At 34.8% G+C, this 22,475-nt stretch overlaps 4 protein-coding genes and 1 long non-coding RNA gene across 5 annotated transcripts; 3 read left to right on the forward strand and 2 right to left on the reverse strand.

Annotated features, from left to right (window-relative positions):
- The first annotated feature begins 890 nt into the window (after window positions 1-890).
- Window positions 891-1,459, forward strand: LOC122592966 (histone H4). Its single transcript, XM_043765300.1, has one exon. The coding sequence runs from the start codon at window positions 947-949 to the stop codon at window positions 1,256-1,258; it is 312 nt and encodes a 103-aa protein (XP_043621235.1). The 5' UTR covers window positions 891-946; the 3' UTR covers window positions 1,259-1,459.
- Window positions 1,460-2,616: 1,157 nt separating this feature from the next.
- LOC122591169 (chlorophyll a-b binding protein of LHCII type 1-like) lies at window positions 2,617-3,561 on the reverse strand. Its single transcript, XM_043763390.1, has one exon. It carries the CDS (start codon window positions 3,496-3,498, stop codon window positions 2,701-2,703), a length of 798 nt encoding a protein of 265 aa, XP_043619325.1. The 5' UTR covers window positions 3,499-3,561; the 3' UTR covers window positions 2,617-2,700.
- A 1,099-nt stretch (window positions 3,562-4,660) lies between these two features.
- Window positions 4,661-7,320, forward strand: LOC122591171. The gene is made up of 3 exons (XR_006322679.1): window positions 4,661-5,296; window positions 5,649-5,701; window positions 7,087-7,320. It is a non-coding gene; the product is annotated as an uncharacterized LOC122591171 (long non-coding RNA).
- On the reverse strand, window positions 6,003-6,962 carry LOC122591168 (chlorophyll a-b binding protein of LHCII type 1-like). The gene has a single exon (XM_043763389.1). It carries the CDS (start codon window positions 6,902-6,904, stop codon window positions 6,107-6,109), a length of 798 nt encoding a protein of 265 aa, XP_043619324.1. The 5' UTR covers window positions 6,905-6,962; the 3' UTR covers window positions 6,003-6,106.
- An 11,575-nt stretch (window positions 7,321-18,895) lies between the features above and the next one.
- Window positions 18,896-22,187, forward strand: LOC122591444. The gene is made up of 4 exons (XM_043763712.1): window positions 18,896-19,250; window positions 19,315-21,175; window positions 21,260-21,329; window positions 21,408-22,187. Exons 1-4 carry the CDS (start codon window positions 18,896-18,898, stop codon window positions 22,185-22,187), a joined length of 3,066 nt encoding a protein of 1,021 aa, XP_043619647.1.
- The last annotated feature ends 288 nt before the right edge of the window (window positions 22,188-22,475 follow it).

Below are 22,475 nucleotides of genomic sequence, written 5' to 3' on the forward strand. Positions count from 1 at the left end.
AAATTTGATGAAGATGATGAAGATAACTTCTGTAAAAATAAAAAGTAAATATAGAGTTTAACTTGTTATTGTAGGTCATCAGGTTAACATTTGGTCAACCAAGTAAAAAATAGAAAAGTATGTTGGTGATATATATTAATAATCCAGTTCAACGTGCAACCATGTAAATGAGAGAAAGTACATTAGTCATCCAGTTCAATAAGCAACTATGTAAATAGAAATTAACCTGTTATAGCAGGTCATCAGGTCAGCACTTGGTCAACCATGTAAAAAATTGAAAAGTGTATGAATAATATACATCAATAATCCAATTCAATGGGTGATCATGTAAATGGGAAAAAATACATTCTGTAAGTCAATATATATAAAACAGTCACTTAAATTATGAGGATCATTTTCTATTTTGAACCCTTTTTGTTATGTTTTATGTATATGTGTTAAAATAAACTTTAATAATATGTTACATTATAAATGTATGTGTGTTACACATCGTTAACTATTTTGTAAAGTTTTCATATATAACATTTATATCACAATTTCCATTAGAAAAAAAGTATTTTTATAACAATAATAATTTATCTTAATACTACCCGGGTATTACACGGTATATAGTAAGTATAGATAGATCGAACCTCAGAGTTGGAAAATGATAATTTCAACAAAGGGAAGGGATAGTTGTTGGCGAGTCTATGCTTTTAATGAAGCACAATCCGCACCTTAATATATCCAACCAATCACAATAAAGTGTTTCCATCACGCGGATTATCATCCTACCGCTACCTATCCATTACACTCCTCTAATCCAACGGTAAATACAACATCTCATCCGAAAAAAGCACAAAATTTTCACCCAATCCCATTATATATACCCCAAAACCCACCCCCAAAATTACCAAACAAACACAAATACACACTCTAGTCAATTTAGAAAAAAGAAAAGAAGAAAATGTCAGGAAGAGGAAAGGGAGGAAAAGGGTTGGGAAAGGGAGGAGCAAAACGACATCGTAAGGTCCTCCGCGACAACATCCAGGGCATCACCAAGCCCGCCATCCGCCGGTTGGCTCGCAGAGGCGGAGTGAAGCGTATCAGCGGTCTCATTTACGAGGAGACACGTGGCGTGTTGAAGATATTTTTGGAGAACGTCATCCGTGACGCCGTGACTTACACGGAGCACGCTCGCCGGAAGACGGTCACCGCCATGGATGTCGTTTACGCCTTGAAACGCCAGGGCCGTACTCTCTATGGTTTTGGTGGTTAATTTAATTGGAGTATTTTAGGGTTTGTTGCTGTCTGATAAATTCAGATCTGGTTTTATCTTAATGGTTTTTAGATGTTAGTTAGTAGGATGATATCTCCGTGTAGCTTAATCTGATCGATTTCCAGTTTTATAAATACATATTTATCCATTATGTCTCTTCTAGTTTTTAGTATGATAAAATATGATATTGTGATTTGTGAATGTTAAGTTTTCTATTTTCTATTAATCAGCATTTAGTTTCACAATGGTAATGCTTTTGGGTATTCATTCAGAAGGAACCTGATAAGAATGTTTGTGTTTTATAAGTCCTCCAAATTTGTGTTCAAAACTGAATTGAGTAATAAATCCGTTTAATGATTTAATAGTTTTAGACATCGGAATACTTTAAATATCCATGAAAAATGTGCTGATTGATAATTTCTTAGGTCATGTTGATTGATTGATTAATTCACTTGTTACCAATTGCCGTTATGGGTTCTTTTCAATGTAAACGTCTAACTTGAAGTTTGCCCTCCTTGCATTTGTGAAACGTTGTTCTTGTTAGCAGAGTCGACATTTGCTTGCTGCAATCGGTTTCCTAAAACATGGTTTAATAGTATTATGTCATTGTTCTGTATTTTGCACATAGTTTTCTGCATGAACTTCCGAGTCTGATTCTTATAATTAACATGCTATCACATCTGTTTTAATCAACATGTTTGGCCAATTCTTTCAGCTGGAACTCTAAAAGTGTCAATGTCGTCTTCTAATGTGACAGTTTGACGCCTAAACTCACAACCTCTTGGTTAATGGGTCACCTAGATACAACTAACAAAGGGATATTGCTGAATTTGTACGTGGCAAAATGGGCGAGATAGGTAAAACATGGTTCAAGTAAACTGGTGTAACTTTTTATTACTGGTACAAAGTTCAAACAGACGGGGTCAAAAAACAGGTGTTTAGTTTCTTTTCTGATTCTTCATCAATTTGGGTGACTGATGAATCACTAAACCTAGCTGACCTGTCAACATTTATATAATGCTGAATGACTTGTAACTTTTAAGATTTGCTCTCAGCTGGATACTTTCCCCATAACCCATTTGGTACTAGTTCACATGACTTGTTTTAGCAGAGTAAATGGTAAGTGTTTTGATCGTGATGGTAGTAATATACTGTAACTCTTTGTGGATCTGAACACCATGTGTAATACTATGTAGGTGGGAAATACTATTTAGGTGATAGTGGAATGCTCCAACGGATTAACGAAAGGGGCACATTGGGAGATATGAATTGCTTCTGGACAAATGCCAACCTAGGGTCACTCAGATGTCAAGATTTCACTTAATATAGTACAAATGCATGTGACGGAAGCAATGTGATTCAGGTGAAACAAAAAAGCCCAATATAAAATAATATGTGAATAATTAATCCACATATAAATTTGCATCAGATTTCATCCAAGTTTACTTTCCGGGGACAAAGTTTGTTGCATAAGACCAAGCGTTGTTGGCAACAGGGTCAGCAAGGTGGTCAGCCAGGTTTTCCAATGGTCCTTTCCCTGTCACAATAGCTTGCACAAAAAACCCAAACATGGAAAACATGGCCAGCCTACCATTCTTTATCTCCTTAACCTTGAGCTCGGCAAAAGCCTCTGGGTCATCGGCAAGACCCAATGGGTCAAAGCTACCGCCAGGGTAAAGTGGGTCGACAACCTCACCAAGAGGGCCACCAGCAATTCTGTAACCCTCAACAGCACCCATTAAGATGACCTGTGTAGCCCAAATGGCCAAGATACTCTGGGCATGAACCAAACTCGGGTTGCCCAAGTAGTCAAGGCCGCCCTCACTAAAGATTTGGGCTCCAGCCTTGAACCAGACAGCCTCACCGAACTTGACACCATTTCTGGCTAAAAGCTCAGGGAAGACGCATCCTAGAGCTCCAAGCATTGCCCACCTGCAGTGTATCACCTCAAGTTCGCGGTTCTTGGCAAAGGTTTCAGGGTCTGCTGAAAGTCCAGCAGTGTCCCAGCCGTAGTCTCCTGGGAATTCACCTGTAAGGTAGCTTGGAGATTCACCAGAGAACGGGCCCAGGTACTTGACACGGTCTGGTCCGTACCAGGGGCTTCCAGATGAAACCTGCTTGACTGCAGCCTTCCTCATTGAGACACGTCCATTGCCTGAAATCTCGGAAGTACCTGATGGAGCTACATTCACTGCCTGTCCTGCAAAAGCAGATGAGATGGCCAAGGTAGAGGCTGCCATTAGGAAAAGAACGTGTTGGTACTTGAAAGTAGGAGAGACTTGGTTTGAGTTATGAAAATGGTTGAATTTGGGTTCTCATTTTATATTAATTATTTTGACTAAATGGCTTATCTTGTTAAATCTATACCTGTATTTTCATTGGCCTTAAAGATATGTTTTTATATGTGGCTTTTTCCTATTAGGTGGCATTTGGCTGCACCACAAGCTTTAATTTGATACTTTAGCCCAAGATGGAGACAATTGACAACAGGTATTATCAATATTCAAAATCCCCATTTTACTTTCTTTCAGATTTTTCATTATCTTGTTATCCGTCTTGGTGGCTGTTGTTCAATACTTTCAGATATCTGTAACCCTGGGTCACATTAATTTTTCATTAGCATATGTTTTTTGATAAAACGTGCGTTACTGTTAATTTGAACTATTGTTATACGTTTATATCAAATTTTAAATCATCATTTAGTTTATTTCTAAATGCCTAAACTTTAAATTTAATCCCTCTGTCTACATATGCTATAGTTTGCCTACCTTCACAATATTCAAACACAAATTGGACGTCCCGCCTGAAGTCATAACTTGGTTTGATGTGTTACATAATTTTTTTTTCTAATCAATGAGAAATCTGATGTGTTACATAGTCACATGGATACTTTCATGAATAATTGTTGATGATTTATGGCATTGATTTACTACTGCTGGTGTTTAAGAGTAACATGTATCGTATTTAACGCCAAATTATACTGATACCTTTGATTATCAAACACAGTTCAATAGTATTGTGTCATTGTTCTAGATTTTGCATTCTCACTCACGTAAGATCATCTCTTTGAATATGTTCTGTATTTTGCACATACTTTTCTTCATGAAGTTACATGTCTAATTCTTATTTTTAACATAATGCATTTGTTTAAATTACCACTTTGGCCAACGTTTCTACTTTTTAACTGAAAGTGTCAAAGTTGTCTCCTAATTTGACTGTTCGACACCTAAACTCACAACCTCTTGGTTGATGGGTCACCTAGATACAACTAAACAAAGGCATGTTGCTAACATCGATTCTCATTTACTCGATGTGGCAAAATGGGCCGGGTCGGAATACTCATCAGAAAGCAGATTTTTTTTTTCTTCATGAATATAGTCACTAATCCAGCTGACCTGTTGACATTCGTAAAAGCTGAATGGACTTGTAAGATGTGCTCTAACCATAATTATAAGCAGGCACTTAAAAAGGAAATAGGTTGAACCGAGTATTAGAAATTTAGTGCCTTTAAATCATATGGTACTTTTTCACATGACTTGATTTAACACAGAGTAGTATGCCTGTACATGTTTTGACTGAGATGGTAGTTATGTACTGCAACTAGTTGTGGATTAAAATCCATGTGCTCCTGTTTAAGAATTGTTTGGAATGTCTGCTCAATTGTGTAACTTAGCTGACTTGTAACTTCTAGACAACCTGGACAACAACCAAAGATGCCATCTTACCATCTAGATTGGCCAGTCTTTCAAGCATAGTATACAAAGATAAGGTTGGCGCTAGCGTGGCCAAGTTGGCACTTGCCCTAGGTTTTTTGCCAGATGTGCTAAGCTTATGAGCATTTTAGGAGACAAATGTCCAAAGATTCCTCCACATATATCGTCACTAAAAAGGCAGAGGGAAGAAGGGACATTTATGTATCTTAACTGCAGATCTAAATTTCGAGTAGCCGGTTTATAGAGGCCCATCAAATGCATATGTAGACCTTCTATGCGACCAACAAATTTCATGTGTGATTCAATATCCAGTCGGCATGTTGAGGTGTTTTTTTTTTTTAACTAAAAGTGCTAATGTCTTCAAAAACAACCTTTCCTTATCGGTCTCTAATCTCATGGAAGGTTTTGAATGATAATTTATGCGCAGTTAAACTTTTTAAGCTACAATATACTCGTGTTTGATGACTTGATCTCATCACTTGTGCTTATTTACATTTTTCTTATTAAAAGGTATCTTACTTGGATATGTAATACGGAGTAGTTTTAAGTTTGTGTTGTTTCGTGTTTGTAAACAGTGTTATGTTAAATTCTTTTTTAAATTTTAGTTTTTTTTTGACAGTCATTATCTGCTTCAATGAAACTGTTCAAGCTTAATGGTTTAATCGTTTTTCTGACAGGTATGAAGAGATTTCATATGCTTCAGGACTATGAAAGCTTAGATATAAGTCAGGTATTAGATCACAGCATTGTATCATATTTGGTTCAAAAGGAGACTTACCTAGTAATTCAAGAAACAATTACACTCTTATTTTGTGTGTGATAGCTTACTTAAAAAGTATCAAGTATCAGGCGAATTTATTGGTTTATTGATAAGTCTTTTTTGTCTTTATCGGGGATAAAATTGCAGCATGTGGGAATACTATTTAGGAGATAGTGGAATGCTCCCTGTACAAATGCCAACCTAGGGTCACTCAGTTGTCAAGACTTCACTTAGCTGTTAGCTATTAGCTCTAGAAAACAATATGTAAATATGCATGTGAAGGAAGCAATGTGATTCAAAAGAAACAAACAAGCTCTAAAAAAAAATATGTTCATATTGATCCACATACAAATGTGCATCACATTTCATCTAAGTTTACTTTCCGGGGACAAAGTTTGTTGCATAAGACCAAGCGTTGTTGGCAACAGGGTCAGCAAGGTGGTCAGCCAGGTTTTCCAATGGTCCTTTCCCTGTCACAATAGCTTGCACAAAGAACCCAAACATGGAAAACATGGCCAGCCTACCATTCTTTATCTCCTTAACCTTGAGCTCGGCAAAAGCCTCTGGGTCATCGGCAAGACCCAATGGGTCAAAGCTACCGCCAGGGTAAAGTGGGTCGACAACCTCACCAAGAGGGCCACCAGCAATTCTGTAACCCTCAACAGCACCCATTAAGATGACCTGTGTAGCCCAAATGGCCAAGATACTCTGGGCATGAACCAAACTCGGGTTGCCCAAGTAGTCAAGGCCGCCCTCACTAAAGATTTGGGCTCCAGCCTTGAACCAGACAGCCTCACCGAACTTGACACCATTTCTGGCTAAAAGCTCAGGGAAGACGCATCCTAGAGCTCCAAGCATTGCCCACCTGCAGTGTATCACCTCAAGTTCGCGGTTCTTGGCAAAGGTTTCAGGGTCTGCTGAAAGCCCAGCAGTGTCCCAGCCGTAGTCTCCTGGGAATTCACCTGTAAGGTAGCTTGGAGATTCACCAGAGAACGGGCCCAGGTACTTGACACGGTCTGGTCCGTACCAGGGGCTTCCAGATGAAACCTGCTTGACTGCAGCCTTCCTCATTGAGACACGTCCATTGCCTGAAATCTCGGAAGTACCTGATGGTGCTACATTCACTGCCTGTCCTGCAAAAGTAGATGAGAGGGCCAAGGTAGAGGCTGCCATTAGGAAAAGAATGTGTTGGGACTTGAGAATAGGAGACACTTAGTTTGAGTTATGGAAATGGTTGAATATGGAATCTTAATTTATACTGATTATTTTGACTAAATGGCTTATCTTGTTAAATCTATACCTCTACTTTCATTGGTCTCAAAGATATGTTTTTGTAACCGGTTTTCTCCTATTAGGTGGCACTTGGCTGCACCACAAGTCTTAATTCGATATTTCACCCCAAGATGCAGACAATTGACAACATGCATTTTCAATACCCCAATTCAATCTAAAATCTCCATTTTCACTTTATTGCAGATTTTTCATTATCTTGTTATCCGCTTTGGTAGCTGTCGTTGTTGAATACTTTTTGACATTTGTAACGTTGGCTCAGATTATTTTTTTCGTTTAACTTAACATACTTTTATTAATTCAGACTTGCATTAATGTTATGTTAATTTATAACAAACCCCTGGTTGTTTATAAACTTTTTTTTTTCTTCCTGATTTATGTAAGTCCTCCAGATTGCTTTCAAACTGCCTTCAATCAATAAAACATTTGGCCATCTGATCATCTCATAAGACTAACGATGGTTCAATCATCTCATCATTTCTAGAAATATTAGACTTGGAATATTTGCAATTGGAATTTTCATCAATTTGATTGATTAGTCTTTTTTTTTTTGAACGAGTTAGTAATTAGTAGTTAATAGTTAACATTCAAGACATCATAATGACATCCAATTGAGCAGTATGCGGTGTTCGAACCACGCATGCCTGAGATGAAACTCGGGACTCTCGAAACCCCCCTAATAATCCACTCCTACAAATGTAAGAAGTGAGATTCGAACCTTGGTGTATTTCCCCAAGGTCAAAGACCTTACCAATGAGCCACCAAGCCATTGGCAATTTGATTGATTAGTCTGCAACCAATTTGCTGCTACATTAGTGTTATTATAATCCCATAAATCTAAGGCTGTGAATAGAGGCCTGTTTTTATTTCCATATTGCACACAAATCTTTCTTTCTTCCTTCGGTGGTTTGAACTCCCTCACCTTTTGATGTGAAAAGTTTGTTTCGAAAAACCTTCTAGTTTAATCTTTCGTCCCTTCTATTAATTAAAAGCTTTTAGCTTTTAATTGTGAGTTCTGCCCAGCATTTAGCTAGTGTTTGTGAGTTGTTCACTTGGACGAGACTTTTGAGGGACTATACTTTGAATCTAGTATTTAATAGTACCCAATCTTCCATCTTCTTTTTAAGTGGCAAGTGTTTTTTATGTCTTTGTTGTTTGACATGAATGGATGATACTGGTTTGGTGGTTTCGGATTTATGTTGTTTAATTGTTTTTTTAATACGCTTTCTTCGCATTTACATAATTAATTAGATCATCATTGCTTAAAGTTTTGATATTAATAAATTTGTTTGTTTATTAATAGTTACTCCTTTAATGTTTATATAATTAATTGTTTTAATTATCCACGTCATAAGTTGTCCTCTTATGATATTTTTCAATTAGTTCCATGTTTTGCAATCTATTATTTAAGATAAACAGGCGTTTTGGTTAACAAAATTCCAACTAGTACATATGGGATGTGTTCGCTCGGTACAGACGTCTTATTTAATTTTGACTACGTACGATTGGTACGAGTGCGCCTGGTACTATATTTGTTTGACAGATCATCTCCGTGTGTGTTATGTGTTATGTGCTTATGTGTTTACATGGTGTTAATGTGTTTTCGGTAACCTTTTTGTGACTTTGACAGGCTATATGTACTCTTAAGGCGCATGTACTCAATACTCACATACTTGTCATTCTTTGTTGCGGCCTAAGACTCTTCTTATTTAAACCAACAAAGTCACCAACATAGTGTTGACATTTTTGAGTATATTTATCAGATATCATTACATGCTGTTTAAAAAGCTTAGTTTGAAGAGAATTGCAGGACTCAAGGATTATTTGTTGCATTTTAGTTCTATAAACTGGGATGCAATGTCTTAGAAGCTTTCCCGTTTATGGGAATTTGTTGTTGAAATTTGACTAATTGTGTTCTTATATAGAAATCATAGTTTCTTCTTGTATTATTCATGTGCAATGTTCTTTAAGTTGTATCTCACGTTTTTTGACGTGGACAAGGAGTCATCACCCCTAAATAGTTATAGCTTTTGGTTTCCTAGTCTTGTACATCAATAAAAATAGCCATTAAGGGCGTCGGCATTGGAGCTGCTTTTTTTTTATGTCACCTCATTTTTCTCCCACTCAGCCCTCATTTGACTATTTTGTTGGCATCCTTTCCCTTTACTCACCCCTCACAACAATTTCAGTATAATATTAAAGAAGAGAAAGAAAAAAGCTGTTGAATGGATCCAATGGTCAAAAAAGTATAATCCCCTCACTCTCCCAACTACGGCATACTTCCCCACACTTTGTTCCTCTCACTCCTCCCTTCACTGTCGGCGGCGATGTTCCTGCGCGGTGAAAGGGAATCTCCTACTCTCCTTCCATCTAATACCAAAGCCCTAAGATTTTAAAAGTCAAGGTTGTTGTCAAACCGTCCTTTGTGTTGGCATGTTTGGGTATTTTATCGTTGGCATACATATGATTTAATAAAATACAAGATTTTAATAAACGAATCTTGTTATTTGTCATAAATTATATTTAAACTCTTTTAAATATAACAATTAAATTAAAATGGGACAGAGGGAGTATTAAATAACAATTAAATTGCACCCAAAAGAACAAGATTTTCATGCAAAACAAATTTATGGGAAGTTCTAGCTTTCATTTATACTTTTTGTATATTATCAAAAAGTAATAAGTAATTAATAAAACTCAATGTCGTTTTTTATGGATGTTGAATCCTAATACCTCAATGCTATATGAGGAAAGGTAAACTAGAAAAACTAATTCTAGATTATCTATACTCTCTATTAAAAAGAGATCCCATGATGAAAGTTACATGGAAAATGTTAGAAATAACATTCATTAAAACAACACACCCTAAATACAATACACAACTCTCTTAATGAAATAAATACATCATCAACCCTTCGACTTTTAAAATATTTATACTAACCATTATATTAAGGATAACTAGCATGGTACTCGTGCAATGCGGCGGCGGTGACGACGACGACGGTTTAGTGGTGTCGGTGACGGGTGGTGATGACATCGACAATCGGTGTCGAGTGGTGTAACCGTTTAAGTTGATGTAATGGTGATAGTGGAAATATTTTAAAACATAAGAACTTAGAGTGTAAATTAGCAAGATAAGGTTTTAAAGTGTAAATTAATTCATTAAGAGCAAATTTGATAAATTCTAATGAGATTAGTTTCCTAAAATGTAACTATCTTTGACCGAATATCTACAGTAGAAAAAAACTAAAGTTGTGTGTATTGTATGTAAGCAACTCGAAAAAATGTTTATTGTATGTAAGAAAACATACGTGGCAACCATATACAGGTGCCACTTTGTCACACCCCGCCTAATCATTTTTGGCGAGTTATGACTAAAGCGAAATCATAACACAAATTGTACAGAGAACGACCACTAAATATGTCGTTTTTATTTATTAAATACAATAGTATTCTCTTTAAAACATAACTTCTACAATAATATTAACCTCAAATTACATAGGAGCTTATTTTTATTAATTAGTGCCAGGCTCTTGAACGATTTCATACGAGTTTCCTACTTTGCTCCATGAATCCAACATACTAGTTACTTGAGAAATACATGCTAAAACGTCAACATAAAGTTGGTGAGTCATAGGTTTATCATATCAACATAGTTTATGGATCACAAGGTTTTCATAATATATATAGTACTATACAACTGAGCTCCCAACACCGAAGCTTAACGATGATATAGTTACCCCATGCATAGTACTTTCATCCTCAAGTACTATGGATCAAATAATTGTACACCCGTTGATCATGTCGATCAAGTTAGCGCTACTAACTCGGGTGGGGGTGTCAAACCCAATAGATCTATTCACAACTACTCGCGCTTAAGTCCATAACTAAGGGTATTGAAATAGGGGATTTGATAGGATGAGAAACAACTCAGGCAGTATATAGTAACAAAGTACTTGTGTCCAATCTTAAAACAAGTAAAGTTATACATGTATTCTCATCCCAAAATGAAATTATTTAAAAGGGGGCTATGAACTCACCTTAGCTTGATAATGAGGAAAATAGTGATTGCAAGATGAATATCCGGATTATATGCACCCTAAATAAATCATGCGATATTTATTAATTGAGAGATCACGTAATTTCCATTAATGTTGTAATGTTTATTGCTTGTTTAACTTATAGTCAATACCATTTCCAAATTTTATACAGATTTATAACAAGACTAAAAATATGTAATTTAACATAAATTAGTAAGTCTATAATACTTGCATATTTAAGGTCATTGATATACTTCACTTACTTAGTCCATCATGTAAGTATATAATTAACTTATATTTAACTCATTCATGCCTTTAAAACTCAAGTCTTCTGATGCACATTTATAAGAAATATATAGTTATATGTGAGGTTATGCGTATATGTAGTAATTTATAAAATACATGGAGTTCAAAATGTGTCATATTACTTGGTGAAGGTCCTGCTTTTTATATTAGTAAATAAGTTTTAAAAGAATATTTTTATGCTTCTTGAGTCCTTTCAATACATACTCATAACAGTACTACTTCCATGAATTTATAATATTGAAATACTATAGTTAACAGTCTTGATCATTAGTTCGGCTACCCATACGTGGAATTCGTTTTGTTTTTAAGCATCATGTAAAGTGACGTGCTAGACATTTGTTTCATTGGTCCACCAAACTTGTATAGCCGTTGGTTTATGCAGAGGCTTTTTATAACAAGGACTTTAGCACTTCTTCGATATATGGTTTCGAGTCTTTATACTAGCATACACATATAGGCTCTTATAGTTACATATATAGAGCTGATTCAGATAGTCTAAGCATGTCACGTACTCCTCTTCCTATTTCGTATCATCTTAGCTCTTACAGTTTCATGATGGTGTTGGTAAGGCAACGAAATGACATGTCTTAAAGACTCGACAAATGCTCTTAACATTCTAAGTTCAGGGGACGTACTTACAGCAAGAGAATCGAAGTGTAGGGAAGATGCTAAGGCGAAACGAGCTCCTGAATTATGGTGACTAAAAACGTAATGCTGATGAACAAAGAAACTAGTTCGAGTAAAATGACATATTTAGTAACACAAGAATACTCGAGCAAATACATAGGTACTTACGGAATTTACCTAAGCTGCGAAAATCCCTCTAGTAAGACCACGAAACCTTGTAGTGTTACGTTACTAAACCGTAGCTAAGGGAGCCGAGAACACAACCGTATATTAGCTAACTTTTATGGCCATGGTGATGATATTAGTGGTATTTTGATGCTGAATTTTTCGGATTAGTGAAGGAACGAAATATGAAGAAAGTTTTAAGTACTTAAGTGACAAAGATTTAGTTGGTGCTTTTGGGTGTGAAATTAAGAGGTTATATATAAAAAGAGACTATGATCTTGGGTCATGAAAGATCAATGACCAGAGATATTGGTTTTGTCACTTTCTGTTTGTCTCCTACCCCATAATTACCAATTCTATTGAGGTGTCAAGTCTATAAACTTTCAGATTATACTTGAGAATGTCATGCTAGAGTTGAAAAGCTATTTTGGAACATTTCTCATTTGGATGGGTGTTCTCTCGTTGGATTGAGGGGATTGGAAGGGGAGGGTTTATCTCTTAATTACCTAGCTACTAGGTTGTGTTGATACATTTATAATAGAAAGATTCTTATTTCTAGGAGGGGAAAGTGGTTATTGGAGGTTTGTCATAAATGGATAGTCTAGGTTGTATGGAGGAGACTATCATTTTTGTGTTTTCTTTTTGACTTGTCTCATTAGTGGTTCACTTCATGATGATGGGTACAACATTATCAAAAAAAAAAAAAAAATAAATAAATAAAAGGGTAAGGTCTTAGCTTCCTATAATTGAAGAACCTATATGACCAATTGCCCATCTTGTTTGTCCCTCTACATGGAATGTCGAGAGAGGAATGATAAGGAAAAGGTTCTTGTTGTTCATTACTAGTTTCTATAGTTATGTAAGGATATAGGAAGATGATGAGTTAATATTTGTTTGATATTAGACAAAACTTTGATCATGGACATGAAAGTATCTTGGCTACCTCCTTTATTTGTGTATCACATTAACTAAATTCTCTTAACTTATTTTATGCCAACATGTGAGTATGTTTCTATGGTCAAGGCCATTTGGCCGATTTGGGTAACAAGAGAAAATAATGATCTTTGCACACACACACACACACACATATATATATATATATTTTTATAGAAAGACATATACACATATAGATTTATATATATATATATAAACATGAAAATTTGCAAATCACAGTTCAATATAATTTACTAAATGATTTTTATTTAAATGTTGACCTGGAAATTTGACGGTTGCTACACACTTGTCAGATTTTAATTGGTTGAAACGAAATTCTTACATACAATAAACATTATTTCGAGTTGTTTACATACAATACACACAACTTTAGTTATTTCCTACTATAGACATTCGTTCAAAGTTTCTTGCATTCCAGAAAACTAATCCCAATTCTAATAACCCTTTCTATAGAGGGTGTTTATTAAAGGTAACTTAGTACTTTTGAATCTAACCATTTTCCAACACTTTTCAAAAATAGGGGGTTAGTTGATAATTATTATAAAAGAGTATAGATGATAAATATGCCTAACAAATGTACCTAAAAGTGTGCCTAAGTCATTCAAAGATTGACACATGGATTACATATATTCTCTTTATAATCTTTATCATTGAATTTGACATCTCAATATTTTCATATTAGGTATACCTTTAGGCCTACAATTTAGCCACATTAATCATTTTTCTTACATTATATATATATATACATATATTGCTACCGGTAATTTTTTTTTTTTTTTATCTAATCTCATCCATCCAATCAGATTAATTACTGATCACAGCCGTATAAATACCTCCATTTTAAAACGGAGGTTTAGTTCATTCTGATAATGAAACGTGGTAATTTATTTATGGGTAGAATGAGTCTACCCCAAATTCCTCATCAATTCCGCAAATAGCTCTTTTAATCCGTAAATTATTCTTCCAGTTATATCCATGATGGGGTATTAATTCATTGAATAGATTATAGGCTGTAGCAACATAGTGAACATACACAAGATTTACAATACATATTTCGTTTATATTTCTTTATATTCTTCATATTTTATTGATTGAAAATGGTTGATTGTTGTGTTGTTGACCCAAAGATCAAGGTTTCTAATACCCAAAGTTTTTACAGATACAGAACATGTGACGAAGCATATAAAGCAATCAAACCCCCTGAATTGCCGGAATGTGGTGATTGTGCTTTGAATTTGATCGGAAATCTCATCTTCGTTTGAGTATTAACATCCCTTCATGTATCTGATCGACAATTTGGCCGGAAAACATTCCTTGCCGTTGTGGTGGATCTGGCCGCAATCTTAATGGCTTAATCGCCGCCGTGTACGAGGTTTTTGAAAGTAGATGGATAAGGCAACGGCGGAGCGGATAGGCTAAAAGTTGCAAGGTTTTTCTGAAGTTGCAGATTTCCGGTCAAATCGTTCCCATTTGTTTCCGTTTTCTTTTTTCTTAGCCATATAAAAATTGATACTGTTCTGTCGATGGTTTTAAGTATACATATTTACTCAATGCAGATATCTTCAATGTTTGACAATCAGCCCTGAAATCATACATATCGAGCGTATTTCTAAAGTGTAGCCAACAGTGTTATGTATTTATGTTGATTGCACAAAAGTCACAACGTACAAAGACTAGGGACCATAAAACCTATAAATTTTTCATCTCACATAGTTTACGTGTATTCTTCATTATTATAAGTTGAAATTTTTAATATCTCTATTTCTTGTATGTAATTTATTCACATTAATAACATGTTGTTTCTTGTATGTAATGTATTAGTTGATTAATAATAATGATGTTCATGTTTATTGATTTTTTTTATCTTGGGAGACAAAACTAATCTCGTAATATTTGTGATATGTATATATACGAATATATACTCTCATACTGATACAACATCCAAATCAACATATTTTCTTTAATATGGTTTCACTACAAGAAAAATGGTTATTTGCCACAAACTTTTTTGCAACGAAAACTTTTCGTTGCAAAAACACATAAAACGACAAAAAAAACTTTAACTTTTTGACTTTTTTAGTCGACTTTTTTTTTGCAACGAAATTTTGTTGCAAAAAAGGAATTTTAAAATATTTTTTATTTTCTTTTGTTAAAATGTTTTTTGCAACGAAAAAAATTCGTTGCAAATTTTTTCCCGAATTGTTTTTTGCGTTTTTTATTCCCGCCAACGTGAAATAATTTTTCCGCAATCTTTTTTGCAACGAATTTTCGTTACAGGAAAAAAAATTTGGCTTCAACCTTTTCCCTCTAAAGATTTCGTTTTCCCGCTAATCTCTTTTGCAACAAATTTTCGTTGCAGACCAAAAAATTTGTTTTCCACATTTTCCCTCTATAAGTTCCGTATTCCCGTTAACTTTTTTGCAACGAAATTTCGTTGCAAAATGTTTTTTTATTTTTTACTTTTTTATATTGTGAATTGTAATTAAATTTACAATTTATATTAAAAATTATTAACTTGTAATACTTTACTTAAATGATAGATTGAAAAATAACAATGATAATCGTATACACAAGTAAACGAGTTATATACAACGAATGATTATACGAACACTATAAACGAAGATTATCGTAGTTTCGAAAGACATATATCAGGCTCATTAGTCTCAATGCTTTATGCTTGACCCAATAAACCAAATACATAAGTTATATACAAAATGAATGATTAAGCAGGGTATTGGGCTTATTAGGCCCAATAATTAGACTAGATGGATGCCATAAACGAAACTTCTCGAAGTTAGAAAAGACAGATATCCAGTCATACATGCATACATATACACACATGCACACTTATATTTGACCCAATAGATCAAATACATGAGTTATATACAAAACGAATGATTAAGAAGTGTATCGGGCTTATTGGGCTCAATGGTTAGACGAAGACCATAAACGAAACTTCTCGAAGTTAGGAAAGACAGATATCCAATCATACATGCATACATATACACACATACACACTTATATATGAGACAATAGATCAAATACACGAGTTATATACAACGAATGGTTAAGAAGTGTATCGGGCCTATTAGGCCCAATGATTATACGAACACCATAAGCGAAGCTTCTCGAAGTTGGGAAAGACAGATATCCAATCATACATGCATACATATACACACATACGCACTTATATATGAGCCAATAGATCAAATACACGAGTTATATACAACGAATGGTTAAGTGTATCGGGCCTATTAGGCCCAATGATTATACAAACACCATAAGCAAAGCTTCTCGAAGTTACGAAAGACATATATCGGCCCCATTAGGCTCAATGCTTTATGTTTGACCCAATAAACCAAATAGATCAGTTATATACAACATGAATGATTAAACAATGTATTGGTCTTATAATTAGGCCCAATGACTAGACTAAATGGATACCATGCAAAACGAATGATTAAGAAGTGTATCGGGCTTATTGGGCTCAATGGTTAGATGAATGATTAAGAACTGATCTTATAATGAAAATTCAATATGTATCTCATGCGACCGTACGAATATTAAAACGAGTACAGTAAATATATAAATATGTATGCATAAATAAAATGAATAATAAAATATAAAAATAACTATAACAAAATAATCTTTATATATACTAAAAGGCATCTCACCAAACTTCATAGATAATTTACACTAACATTTGTATTAATACGAATTAACATTTATGATTTAATATTCAATATATACATTTGAATATCTCAATTATTTTTTAAACATATCATTTCATTCTTAAATGTTAAAGTTTTTTTTTTTTTATATACTAATACTCAACTTGATAATTTTGTAAAACCCGTGTATTTAACACAGGTCTAAAATCTAGTAATATATTAAAATAAATATATAATAAAATTAATAATAATGGTGTAAATAATAATATAATAAAATTAATCAATAATGTCCGTTGCAAAAAATATGTTGTGACAAATTTTCGTTAGTAAAAAATAAAATAAAATTAGTAATAGTTATAATAAATAATAAAATTAATTATTATAATTCGTTGAAAAACCAATTTGTGACAAATTTTCGTTGCAAAAGAAAAAAGGAAATATATAGCGGGAGATAGATCTAGATCTGCTTCTCATTCCCTCTCAAAAACCCAAAAACACACACACACACACGCACGTCCCCATCGTCGCGCCTTATTTTTCCCCTCTTTCTTCTTTTTTTGCTGCCGGAACTTCCTTTTGCTGTCGGTTTTTTCCCCTGCCGCTGCCGCCGGTTTTTCCTTTTCTTTTCTCTTCTTCTTTCTTCTCCTTGCTGCCGGTTTCTTGCTGTTAACCTGTTTTTTTTATGACAGCTTGCCGCCGTCCACCACCACAATGATTACTTGGTAAAGTATGAACTATTTTCAGATTTTTATGTATATATGAACTATTTTCAGATTTATATATATATATTTCAATTATTATCAGATTTATATATATATATATATATATATTTAGATCTATACTTACAGAGCTCAGTTATTACGAGAACTTTATAAATGTCGAGAACTACGAGAACTTGTTTAGGCCATTGGATTGTTTGATCAATGGCTATAAATAATAGTTAAAATTAATGTAAATTAAATATGAAGCATGTAATGAGTAATTATATAAAAACGGATAAAAGGGTAATGATGGAAAAAAAAAACCGTATCAATTTTTGAGAAAATCATGGACTTCTCTTTTTTATTTTTAAACCTCATTGACTATACACATATAAATTCTTTTATTTACATAAGTTTGCCTATAAACTTTTTAAATGATATACACATTCTAAACTTATACACATGTAATAATTAAAAGTTATGAACTTTTAAACTTGTAAACATGTGAATGTTTTTATTTATAATTATATAATAATTTCAATTATAAATTTTTTTAATTGGTACACATGTTTTAAGTGATACATATGTATAATAATTTTGAAAAAAATTAAATTTTTTATATGTACATATTTAAATGTTCTTATTTTTAATCTAATTATATTTACAAAATTACCATATTATCCTCACACATTTGAATTAATTATTGGTTCTCATAGTTCTCAACAATTTCTTGGTTCTTGTTTTATCTTTTGACTATACTTACATATGTATATATTTCAGATTTATATCTATATGTGACGTATGTATGTTTTGCGTGATAGATTGTTGTTTGCTGTGGGCGTTCACGATTTCTTTCTTTCTTTCTCTCTATCTTAGTTTTCTCTCTTTCTATATCGGTAAGTTTTCTTTGTTCGTCTTTAATGTAATGTATGTATATATGCAATGTATGTCTGTAATGTAATGTAATCCTCCCCCGTTTTATACCGTAGGTTACCCGTCTGAAATTAAATTAATAGAATTTAATTTCAGACAGTCCCCGTTTTGGGCTGCTTTTTGAATGTTTTGTCTCATTTAGGATATGGACGTGTCTAACTGCTTTACTATTTAAGAAATATTCGACAAGCATTTTTCCTTTGCTCTTACAAATATGTGTTTAATACCCATATTTGGGGAGCTAAGGGGAAATGCTGTCGAATTTTTCTTAAACAGTAAATCAGTTATACTCATTCATATATGAGACAAAACATTCAAAAAGTGGATTAGGATGCCACCTTGCTACAAACCGGTGTCTATATATCCACTCGTATTTCCTTAGTATTGATTGTATGTAATGTATGCTAAATAGAATTTGTTGAGTTAAATTCCACTGTTTTAACAGTAGTTCCAGTCATACCTCAAACGACAGACTCCATGCATGATTTCATCGTCGATGTTCGTCAGGAGAATGTTCGTCAAGAGAATGTCCCCCAAGAGGACAACTCTAACGATGAGCCAATGGACACAACAGATGCACCTAGTTCTTCACATGCACCTAATGCTGCAAATGATGAACTTGCCGAACTACTAAAACTTGCCGAGACCGACCTACACCCTGGTTATGAAGGGATGAACGAGTTAGATTTCTTGGCGCAACTAAGTCATGTGAAGGCAATCAATAAATGGACCGATACGTCGCTCGATCAATTGCTAGAATTGCTTAAAGGTGCATTTCCGCTTGCTAGACTCCCACCTTCAACCTATGAAACCAAGAAGATAATGAAAAAAGGTTGGGCTAGGATACGAATCGATTCATGTTTGTAAGAACGATTGTTGTTTATTTTGGGGGAAAGATAACCAAGATCTGCAACATTATCCCGAATGTAAAGCAAGTAGATGGAAGGATGAAAACACTAAGGGGAAGAAAGTTGCCAACAAGGTTATGTGTTACTTTCCATTAATTCCCAGACTAAAGCGTATTTATAGCTCAAGATACACTGCAAAAGATATGACATGGCATGCCACAGGGCGTTGCACGGAAGATGGTAAGCTACGTCACCCAGTGGATGGTACATCATGGAAAGACTTTGATTCAATGTATCCTGTTTTTGCTGTTGAACCTCGAAATGTTAGATTAGGGTTAGCAGCCGACGGTTTCAATCCATTTGGCAACATGAGTACTTCTTATAGCATGTGGCCAGTTATATTGACAACATACAATACGCCACCTTGGTTATGTATGAAAGAGACTTCATTCATGTTGACATTGTTGATTCCCGGTCCTAAATCACCTGGGACAGATATTGATGTGTTTTTGAGGCCATTGGTTGATGAATTGAAAACTCTTTGGTCGGATGGAGTCGTAACAAAAGACGTTGTCACTAACAGTTTCTTCACAATGTGTGCAATGATTTTATGGACCATCAATGATTTCCCTGCTCGTAGTAGTTTGTCTGGTTGGAGTGGCCAAGGTTACATGGCATGCCTAACATGTAATAAAGACACTCCATCTGAACCTGTCATTGGAAAAATTGCATATGTTGGTCATAGGATATATTTAGACAAGAATCATAAATGGAGGAAGGACAAGTTATTTAATGGTAACTGGGAGACTAGAGATCCTCCTGGAAGAATAGCCAATGATCAAATATGGGAACAACTTAGTAATTTGCCTACCCGTATTCCTTGTAAACATGTTGGTAAGAAGAGAAAACGTGACCCAAAGGTTGAATTTAATTGGTCCAAACGCTCTATTTTCTCCGAGCTTGAATATTGGTCTTCTGTTCAACTAAAACATAATTTGGATGTCATGCATATAAAAAAAAATGTCCGTGAGAGTTTGTTGAATACGATGATGATGCACAAGGATAAATCCAAAGACACCGATAAGGCTAGAAGGGTGTTGCAAAAATGGAACATTCGGCCTGAGTTATGGCTTGTAGATAACGGTCGTGGTAAGCTCTCAAAGCCTCATCCCAAGTTTTCTTTCACAAATGCCGACAGAAGTCTTTTTTGTCAATTCATCAAGGGAGTAAAACTACCTGATGGTTTTGGCTCAAACTTTAAGCATAAGGTAACTGATAATGATACCCAAATAACGGGGATGAAGTCTCATGATCATCATATAATGATGCAGCGATTGCTTCCGATTGGTGCACGTGCGTACTTGGATAAAAACATTTCAACACTAATAATTGAGTTATGCCAATTTTTTAAGCAACTTTGTGCTCGGAACTTGATGTCGTCCGACATGGAAGATGCAAAGGATAAGTTGATTAAAATCTTGTGTGCTCTCGAGCAAATACTTCCTCCGTCATTTTTTGACATAATGATTCATTTGGTTATGCATTTGCCCGAGGAGGCCATTCAAGGTGGTCCTGTTTACATGAGGTGGATGTATCCATTTGAAAGATACATGAAAAAGCTAAAGAATTATGTCAAAAATAAGGCTAGGCCTGAGGGTTCTATCGCGGAGGGGTATGTTGCAGAGGAAGCCGTAACTTTTGTTTCAAGGTATCTTAAAGGTGTACCGACAAGGTTTAATCGACTAGACAGAAACCAGGATGCCCTAATTCCAACACGAGAGTTTTATGTCTTTCAATCACTATGCACACCGATCAGCAAGGGGGTTGATAGAAAGTTAGATCGTGAGCTTTGGACAAATCTTAATTGGTATATCCTTAACAATAGCTCCGAGATCGAAGGATACAAGGAGTAAGTATTTTTCCATTTCGGGTTGTCATTTTATAAGTTTATCTTTTCAATGATTATATCTAATGCAAGTAACATTATTTATAGTGAATTTACCACTCAAATGCCGCCTTGGACTGACTTGCAAACAAATTTTCCTAACTGGTTTAAACAAAAGGTAAATTCATTTGTATGTAAAACGACTATGTAAACTAATAATATCATAACCATTTTAATTTTCTCTTATTTCATATAGATCAACCGTCAACGAGCAGATGATGAATCTAGTGTAAGTAATGAGTTACTTGCTTTGGCCAATGGACCACGACTTGCAAACTCTTACACTGCTTGTATAGTTAACGGTGTGAGACTTGTGGTTCTTAGCCGAGATTCACATCGTACAACTCAAAATAGCGGCGTCTCAACAACTGGACCCGACGACACAAACTATTACGGTCAATTGGAAGATATTCTGGAGCTAGGTTATCTTGATTGTTACAAGGTTGTCTTGTTTCGATGTAAATGGTTCAAAACTAATAACATCAAACTTTGTGTCACTAAGAATAACATAACCAGTATTTCTACTCAAACTGAATGGTTTACAAATGACCAATACATACTTGCAACCCAAGCAGAGCAAGTCTTTTATCTTAACGAACCCTCTAAAGGCGGACAAAGAGGTCAATCAAACAACTATTGGAAGGTCGTCCAAGAGGTGAATCATCGGAAGATTCGGGACCGAGATATTGTCATGGAAAATAACGATAATGATATAATACATGGCAACACTTGGTCTGACTTTTCATTGTCTGCTGACTTGGAGAATTTGTCTTATGGCGGTTTAAGTATAGACAAACCAACGGAAGTTGATGAAATGGATAACGAGGCATACGAAGAAGATACAGAAGATAGTGAAGACAGCGATGAAGAGAATGCGATGGATACTAGTGATGATGATGATGATGATGATGACGATTTACTCGAACCTAACAATGAAAGTGGAGTGGCGACTTATCAGACTGATGAAGATGATTGATCTTAATTTGTAATTTGTTAACGTTACGTAGTTAGAATTATTATGTATGGACTATTATGTTTATTGAATTGTTTTATTATTTGTGTGTGTTAAGTGAATGATTCAAAATATTGTAAAATGTCTAACGCTATTTGCTGTATCGTAAACTTATATAATCTTTTGTTACAAATGGCAGACGTTCTTGCACGAAGTCATGGTGGTGATACCTCTGGTTCTGGTGGAGGCGGTGGTCCTCCTGATGGAGATCGACCCCGTCAGCTTCCTAGCCAGTGCGAGTCCGAGGAAGGC

The sequence above is a fragment of the Erigeron canadensis genome, chromosome 3 (assembly GCF_010389155.1).
Source record: "Erigeron canadensis isolate Cc75 chromosome 3, C_canadensis_v1, whole genome shotgun sequence".
In the NCBI taxonomy this organism is placed as follows: Eukaryota; Viridiplantae; Streptophyta; class Magnoliopsida; order Asterales; family Asteraceae; genus Erigeron; species Erigeron canadensis.

What these genes read in the sequence shown, in the direction of transcription:
- LOC122591169 (XM_043763390.1), bottom strand. Translation starts at nt 3,498, where the DNA reads ATGGCAGCCTCTACCTTGGCCATCTCATCTGCTTTTGCAGGACAGGCA.
- LOC122591444 (XM_043763712.1), top strand. Translation starts at nt 18,896, where the DNA reads ATGCATGATTTCATCGTCGATGTTCGTCAGGAGAATGTTCGTCAAGAG. An exon ending in CAAGAAGATAATGAAAAAAG is followed by an intron (nt 19,251 to 19,314) that starts GTTGGGCTAGGA and finishes TTTGGGGGAAAG; the next exon opens with ATAACCAAGATCTGCAACAT. An exon ending in CTAACTGGTTTAAACAAAAG is followed by an intron (nt 21,330 to 21,407) that starts GTAAATTCATTT and finishes TATTTCATATAG; the next exon opens with ATCAACCGTCAACGAGCAGA.
- LOC122591168 (XM_043763389.1), bottom strand. Translation starts at nt 6,904, where the DNA reads ATGGCAGCCTCTACCTTGGCCCTCTCATCTACTTTTGCAGGACAGGCA.
- LOC122592966 (XM_043765300.1), top strand. Translation starts at nt 947, where the DNA reads ATGTCAGGAAGAGGAAAGGGAGGAAAAGGGTTGGGAAAGGGAGGAGCA.